An 8408-nucleotide genomic window follows, 5' to 3' on the forward strand; every position below is an offset into this window, starting at 1 on the left:
CTTGTCATTGACTCAAATGGTTAAACCATTCAAACCATCACTCAACCATATTTCTAATTTTGGGTTTCCTAAAACCCACCTTGTTCAACCTAGAGATTTAACCATTGACTCTTTTGACCTAACCATTGGATCACAGGTTACAAAATACAATGTACTAAAAACTTCTAGAAGATTCGGCAAAAAAAAAAAAAGAAAACTTCTAGAAGATTTAACTTTGTGCTTGGTTGTTTGATTGGAGATGTCCTTTTTTTTTTCTTATCTTAGATAACTTTTTGCTATCTTTGCAGCCCCGCTATATATATATATATATATATATATATATATATATATATATATATAAACCCTCAATTATTAACTTTTTTGGTAACTAATTCAATTATTGACTTCAAATTTCATTTTTTGACGCTTATATTTATAAAACAAATAGATCTTATATTTTACATATATAAATGGATGATGTATCATAGTTTGACTCATCCAACCTGGACAATTGAAATGTTGACCTATGACTTGGAGGCAAAAACCATTCAGCCTTAAAACACCAAATTTATTTGTTAGGTGAAGTAAATAATATTTATTCTAAAATGCAAATTACTTGATTAATTAACTTAAAAATTAATTATCTTTTAAATTAAAGTAGATTATTTTGCCTAATAAATCATTGAATACCTCCATTTTAGTAAAAATCTTTATTAATAATTACAATTTAATGTAAATATATATAGTTAAATTGAAATAAATATAAACATAGATAAAATTAATGAATATTATGTTATTGAAAGAGAGAAAAAGAGTTAATAGTGAGTTAATGAGGAGAGTTAAAAGTCTTAAAGGTGATTGGACATTTGTGTTATTTTATTTAATTTTAAAATTCAAAATTTCAAAAAAAAACAGAAAAAGATAAATACCTTTAAGAAGAAACTAAAAAAACAATACATAGATATGGATTTAGATTTTTTTTTTGTAAATAATACATAGATATAGATATAGATTTGGGTTATTCCATCTCATTATCAGTGAGGGAGAGACTCCTTGGACACCGGACAGCCCCATCCTTGAATTGGACCAACTATACATCATAGATCATACAGTAAGAATTAAGCAAAATTATGAATGTCAAAATATAGAAAATAAGTAAATAACAACGGGCATTAGCGCAAAGGCCAGAATCTTTGCATCATTACATAAAATAAAGATCATCAGGTAGGATATACGCAGAATTACGACCTCTATAAGACTATAAACCAAATCCTTTATGATACATACACACACTTACACTTTAATGGCTGAAACAGAAAAAAAAAAAAAAGGATAATAGGATTAACATAACAAAAAAAAAAAAAAACACCAACCACTTAACAGCCACATAAACCCACCTTCTCCTTCTTCATATTCTGCACTCTGCAGGTGTGACTTGACTAGAATGTATGCAACATAAGTACATAACAATGGGAAGGGGAATCCAGCCTTCTGTAGACTCCCCAATTCTGTGCCCCCTGTATCAGTCAAGACTCAATAAAATTCGTGCATGTTTCATGGATTAACAGCTCTTAACTACCCACTGTAGCTCGTGGATTTGTCCCAGCAGAAGGGGCCAGCGAGGAAGCAAACCTGGAGACAAGCACAGCCTCATTGCTAACAGCCTTGGAAGCTGCAACATCTTCCAGACGCTTCCAAGTGCATTCCCGCTTTTCCCGTGTCTCTTTCTCCTTTGCTTCATCTTCCTGGAATCTGACCAAGCACTCCTCAAAGAGCTCTTGGTCGGCATCTGAGAAGATCTTCCTTACATTCAATGTCAGGCTTTGGACCGCCTGGTTCCAGTGGCTTCGGGTGTTTCTCTCTAAGGCCGGAAAGATTATAGGCAATATCACCTTACGATTCTGTGTGATCAAATTCCTTATATGGTCATTATTCCAAAGGAATAATGCACGCTCTGCCACCTGCAGACAAAAACCATAGATGATGCATTACCGCTTTGAGCACGGGAATTTTATTCAACAACAAGGTCTCAATCAGGAAAAATGTAATGGAATCTTAACATGCAGATCTGCTTAAACCATGATAACTTTTTGAGCAAAGGAACTTAATTCAACAACTCAATCAGGAAAAATGGAATTTTAACATGAAGATCTGCTTCAGTTTTTCCAAAGATAAATCGCATGCATCTTTCAGAAAAGTACTAATAAACCTCCTCCATTTGCTACGCACAATATGCTTTTAGTGGTTCTTCCAATGTTATAAACCATCAAAAAGGATATTCTTCCAAACTGTCCCTTCAAAATATAACAGTTCATATTCAAATAATTAAAAATGGAAAAAAAAATGAAATCAACAAAACTTTGAAAAGTAAGAAACCAGAAGGGAAAAAAACAGAACTATGAAAGTAGATAGAGCCAAACTAAGAATCAAACATCATGTAAAAATGGTAGTTTCATATCATAATAATATCAAATAATTTTAAAAACAATTTAAACACCACAACAGTTAAATTGTGAGAGGTTCTGCAGAGTCCTGAACCATTATTTCTTAATTTCTATCACTATTCTAATATCCTCAGATATGCCATTTCTGAACTATGACCTCCCAGTCTTACTCCCTTAGGTGTTGAGCAGAAGTGATGTGTGCACTTACCAACCTTATGGAAAACATTATTCATAGCTCACAAACCATAGATTACTCAGGGATGTCGATAGGAATGAGTTGCTGGATTTAGAATACTTTTGTAGCTCTTGCTTTGCTGCCTATTCGTTTATTTTGTACAGAATCTCATTGTATAAATAGCATACTGTATATTTCTTTTTTACATAAATACAATACTTACCTAACATTTTCCAAAAAACGAAAATAGTATGCAAAGCATGAATAGGGAACCGGGTATCATAGGGAAAAGGCATAAAATAGAAAGAAAAGAACAATAACACCAACCCTCATCCCCATACAAACTTCAACCTTTCATATTCACAGAATCCATTTAGACTCAAAAAATAACCTAAAGGCTAAACTAACTCCTAATTGTTATAAAATTAAAGTGAAGCCAATATATAGTCCATACACACTTAAATATGGACTCTAATTCCTAAAATTCCAAGTACGATGGCTCATTGACTAAACACAAGAGCTTGGATAATTTCAACTAGGAAGCTGGCCTAAAATAGCTTCTAACCACTTTAAAACTAAGGCAACCCAATGGGTAACCCATACATTTTTACTCCTAAAATAATTATAGTGACTCATTACTAATCCTACTAAAATTAACTTAATGTAGAGAAACCAGAAATTACTGAAAATAGTAATTTGCAATTTTACTATAAATGGTAATTATGAGAATCACTATAAATAGCAAGTCCAAAGGTTATCAAACACTAAGTAGTTATTCTAACGATAAATCTCTATAAGACTTAGAAACCCTGTCCCTAAGGCACCAACAAATAAGAAGATAAATTTGAAAAGACTCAAAACAATAAAATCTAAAACATCCAAAATTACAAAATTGCCACTGGATGAGGAATCAGGAGAAAACTGATTTCTTTCTCCATGGATTCTATCATTGCCTCCATACCTAAATCAGATCCTTTTTTTTTTTTTGCCTTTAACTTTGGTACTAATTCTCATTCCTTCCCATTCTACCATCTGTTAAACTTCCACTTGCCAAGGCAACAATGTGCAAGAAGCATTGTTTTATGCTAATCTACCATCTCATGTCAGTCTATTTTTCCCATTTATTGAATGCTTACATTATTAATCAAAGGAAATTTTAGATAAAACTTACAATATAAGGCATGTTGCTAGGTTAGGCTCATCAAACCAAATGTTTTCCCCCCTTAGAAAGGTGAAAATACCAAACAAAAAAAGCAGCATATTAAGTCCAAACCGATCTTTTCTCAAATTGAGAAAATAAACAAGGTATTAGTAAATTAACCAAGTTTCCCTGTGAACTGTGCAATAGGTAAAGGAAATGAAACCACAAATAGTCACTTCCAAAAAAGCAGCAGATTAGGTCTTATGGCTATGCTTATCTTTCCTCAAATTTAGAGAAGAAACTAAAATAGAATTAAGATGCTAAAAAATTGTCTAATTTTACCCGTGAACTGTGCAATTGGTAAAGAAAATGAAACCATGGATAAAAGATACATCAACTTGCTCCAACTTAAAACATGCAATAAATATGTGTAGCCGACCAATCAATCTTAGTTTTCATGATAGTGATCCTACTGCTATCAGAAGATGAAATGGAGGTGTTTATGATTCACGTTATACAAGTGAAAGTACAGACATAACAATATTGGATGCCATATCACTAGCTTATAATCTACTAATTTAAATTAGAACACAATAGGGCATCTGCATGATAATTGACAAAGGTATAAAGAGAAACCTACATTAATAAGCACCTCTAATTCATTCAAGAGTACCATAAAAAATTGCAATCTGTATCACAAAGTTCAATATGAAGAAGTTTGAAAAATAAATGTTTAACAAATAAAAGTCATCAAACAGAGAAGAAAAGCCAAAATAAGTTTACATAAAAAACCAACTACAAACATTAAAGACAATGACAAATTCCACCAAAGAAAAAAATATGCTAGAACAAAGATATTAGGTAATGGCAATAATGGAAAAAACTATAATTTGATAAAGATAATGAATGATCTAGGAATCATAGCCTTTAAGGTGAAAGTGATAATCAGAATTTGCAAATCTGGGCTGGGAAGGGATTTTTTGTATAGTGATCATACTTTGTCAATGTAGTGGGCTTTGTCTTTTGTTTTTTGTTGACAAGGCTCTGTACATCTCACCCCCTTTTTGATCTTTAATGAAATCTGTTTCTTTTCTCAAAAAAATATGCAAATCTGAAATTAATACCTGGAAATGTGAGCTGTTGAGGCACCGTCCAACCTGGCAGAACAAAGGCACCATGCAACGCTGGAATTCTGCTGCCTGAGTGGCCTCGAGAACTTCCTCCAGCTCACTGAGGAACATAACCTCCTTTGAACTATTAGTAATGGGCCAGTATTTCAGAAGACCTCTAATAACTATATCAGCTAGCTTGAAATCTTTCTCCACGAACTGAGAGATGCAGTAAGAAAGCTGTTGATGGTACATCGATACACATTTGGGCTTGTGAAGAGGGATCAATGCCCGAACAAGGAAAAGCTTGTGCTCTTCCTTCAGTGGCAAAGCAAAACCATTGATTATACTGCCCAATATCTCAAGTAATTCTGCAATCCCGTTGTGCTTCTCTGTCTCGAATATGAAACGGTAGAATATATTGTTGATGGTTTTTCTGATGAATGGGCGGTGGACCATGAATTTCCCATAGATGCGGTGGAGTATTGTCTTCAGGTACTCCCTCTCCCTCTGGTCTTCAGAATCAAAGAGATCAAGTAACCTCAACACAAATGAATGATCAATATATCTCTTTGCTAGCTTAGCATCTGTCTCTGATGAGGCAACAAATCTCAGCAGAAATTCATACACAATCTGAAGATGGGGCCATCCAGGCTCCATTGTAGGCTCCTCCTCCTCTAGATCATATGTTTCTGGGAGCTTGTTCTCGTGGTTTGAGGAGGGAAATGTGCGAAACAAATTGGCAGCTACCATCTTAGTAATCTCCTGCATGGAAATCTCATTGAACTTGGACGTGACTGAAGCAATATAGTCAACAAGCTCTAGCAGGGTCTGCCTCTTAATGTCTTTCTCCTTCAGGTTCTTGGAGGGATCAGTGAAGTCAAACAAAGTACAGCACATGTTCAACTTCCGAATAAACAGGTTCTGCTTCTCTGAGCTTGGAACATCCCGAAAACTGGGTAGTGCCTCGTAGGCAATAGAAGCTAACACCGGACCCACTTGGGAAGTGGCAGAGCCAGATTTCTTCCCTTGGTTTGATTTATTCACACCAGACGAGTGCGGTGCAGAAGCTCCATTGTTAGTGCGGGAAGCACCAGAACCTGAATTTGGAGCTTTTCCGGTAATCGAACCACCCTTTGAGTTGTTGAGGCCACCAGTAACTGAGTTTGGATAATGCGAAGAGTTTATAGATGAAGGGACAGTAGCCCCTCCGTCACTATGGTTAATGTCATTAGGTGACGATTTTGATGAGGGTTTCCGAGGTAGCTTCCCAAGTATTTGCTTAATCATATTTTACGGACCCTAACACCTAATCCTCTTCCTAACTTCTCTCAACATTCAACACCCTTCTTTTCAAGATACCCCCTTCCAGACAGAACGCGTAAACAAAGCTTCCACCTTCTAACTTCTCAGAATGAAGGCATTCTTATAAATTCACCGAAAGGTGCTGTCGAACAAGAACATGTGTTCGAACTAAAGCCTATTTAGACGTCAGAACCCTATCCCTTCGCCCAAACAGCGAAATCGGAAAATGGAAGACTCTCTGCGCATGGAAATTATTCAAATGCCCATAATTCGGATTCTAACGACCCCTCGGAATCAACCAAGAAGCAAATGTAATCGAAATTGGAGAAGCGGAGATGCGTGCGGAAATGTGAAAAGCAGTGACAAAATAATAACAACAATGAAAATTCGGTAAATAACAAAAAATGAAGAAAATGACTTACATTGATAGCTCGATCGATGATCTGAGATGAACGAGAAACCCTAGAAGTCGAGCTTCAGGTTCTTAGTAATTTCTGTGAATGATATCCATAAACCCTAATAATCTCTAGTCTAGTCATAACCTTTACGAACAAGCTCTCCTCCTCCAACGATGCAAATCGACGGGGAGAGAGAGTGAACGCGAGGGAAACAACGCAAGTCCTCTCGCGCTGTAATGACAAATAAAAAGATAAAATTAACAATAGTAATGAGAATGAAAATAAATAAATACTCTCTCTCTCTCTCTCTCTCTCTCTCTCTCTGAATGACGAATATTTTCAAAATTAAACGAAATTTTGAATATTCAGAGGCTTGGGATTCCTGAGTCAGACCAGTAAGAAAAATCTTTTTCCGACGACGTGGAACAGAGAAATGTATGACAAACGACTTACTCTCATGCCACGTGGAGAAGATAATGACTTAATTGGCACTTGATGTGAGATTTAAGTGAGTATTTGTTAATATATATGATTTTGTTTTACAAAACAAAAATAACTGCCACATCAGTAATATAACGTGGCAATTTTTGGAGGTGTTCTTACAATTTCACCGTAATGGCACGTGTAATAAACAAGCCATGTTGTATACCTATACCACATGTGAGACTTTCCACATTAGAAAGTTGCTGAAAATAAAAGAAAAAATGCTGAAAACAGTAGGGTGTTCACATTAAATGTCAAACCGATCAAATCGGCCCAATCCAATCCGAGCTGGTGGATTTTTTAAAACCATCAGTTGGTTTCAGTTTTGATGAGAAAATAAACCGATAACTTGGTTAGGTTTCGGTTTTCATGTAATCAAATCGAATCGAACCGATCTTATATGTTTAAATAATTATTAATTAGTCTTTACCCTATATGTTAAATTTTGATATTTTTATTTGTGTTTTATTTGAACTTTGAAAAAAAAATTAGTTATTCATGATAAAAACTAAAAAGTAAAACCAATACAAATATAATACAATGGTACAATATTTAATTCAGTTTTTTATAAATTTAAATATATATATATATATATTGACAAAAAAATCCGTTTTGCATAAAAAACTAATTGACTTAAATATATATTTTGATTTTGCATAAAAAATAAAAAGAAATAAACTTAAATATAAATAGATAATTTAGTTTAAAATATATATATAGAAACTGACTAAATTGATAAACCGACCCAAACCAATCCTTCATGTTTGGGTCGGTTTTACTTCAGAGTTGGTTAGTTTTGGTTTTTGCCAATAAGTAAACTGACTAGATCAAGTTGGTTGAAGAAAATGACTCAAACTAACCCAACCCGACCCGTGAACAACCCTAATCACCAGTCTAGTGTGCAAACTGGTTTTAGACCATGTTGATTTTGGATTAGGTTGGAAAATGTCAATTTGATTGGTTACCATGTTTATAATTCTAGTTGACTGGTCTGAAGTTTTTCAGATATCATATCCATTGGGAACCCATTTTTAATAGATGCACATTAGTTTTCATATAAAATATGCCATATTTTCAGTTTGTATTTTTTTAAATAAAATTTATGTAACTTTTGATTGGTTTTTCAACATAAATCTCACTCTATAAACTACAAATTATATAGGATTTTCATCACGTTTTGATGTTTATTTCTTGTAGTTCTTTATTTGTTTGTTGGTTGTATTCATCCTTTCTACTAAAAAGTCTTTTGGTTTTGAAGTAATGGGATTATTATGCATGGAAGAATGAGTGACACAGTTTTTAGGGTTCGTTTGGCTTGTAGGAATAGGGGTCTAGAATTGGAATCTCCCACTCATTTGGTTAGGCATAATGACA

At 34.2% G+C, this 8408-nt stretch overlaps 1 protein-coding gene across 1 annotated transcript; it reads right to left on the reverse strand.

The window, feature by feature from the left end:
• Positions 1-1097: 1097 nt before the first annotated feature.
• On the reverse strand, positions 1098-6875 carry LOC148878332 (serine/threonine protein phosphatase 2A 59 kDa regulatory subunit B' gamma isoform-like). The gene is made up of 3 exons (XM_088953105.1): positions 6576-6875; positions 4864-6391; positions 1098-1940 (listed from the first exon to the last, which is right to left on the reverse strand). Exons 2-3 carry the CDS (start codon positions 6136-6138, stop codon positions 1551-1553), a joined length of 1665 nt encoding a protein of 554 aa, XP_088809231.1. The 5' UTR covers positions 6139-6391; positions 6576-6875; the 3' UTR covers positions 1098-1550.
• Between the last annotated feature and the right edge of the window lie 1533 nt (positions 6876-8408).

Source organism: Nelumbo lutea, chromosome 1, assembly GCF_056320005.1.
Source record: "Nelumbo lutea isolate HS-2025 chromosome 1, American lotus-T2T, whole genome shotgun sequence".
NCBI lineage: Eukaryota > Viridiplantae > Streptophyta > Magnoliopsida > Proteales > Nelumbonaceae > Nelumbo > Nelumbo lutea.

Bases quoted from the DNA above. Each gene is read 5' to 3' on its own strand.
- LOC148878332 (XM_088953105.1), bottom strand. From the start codon at position 6,138: ATGATTAAGCAAATACTTGGGAAGCTACCTCGGAAACCCTCATCAAAA. The intron at 1,941-4,863 runs GTATTAATTTCA...TTTTGTCTGCAG, and splicing joins TCAACAGCTCACATTTCCAG to GTGGCAGAGCGTGCATTATT.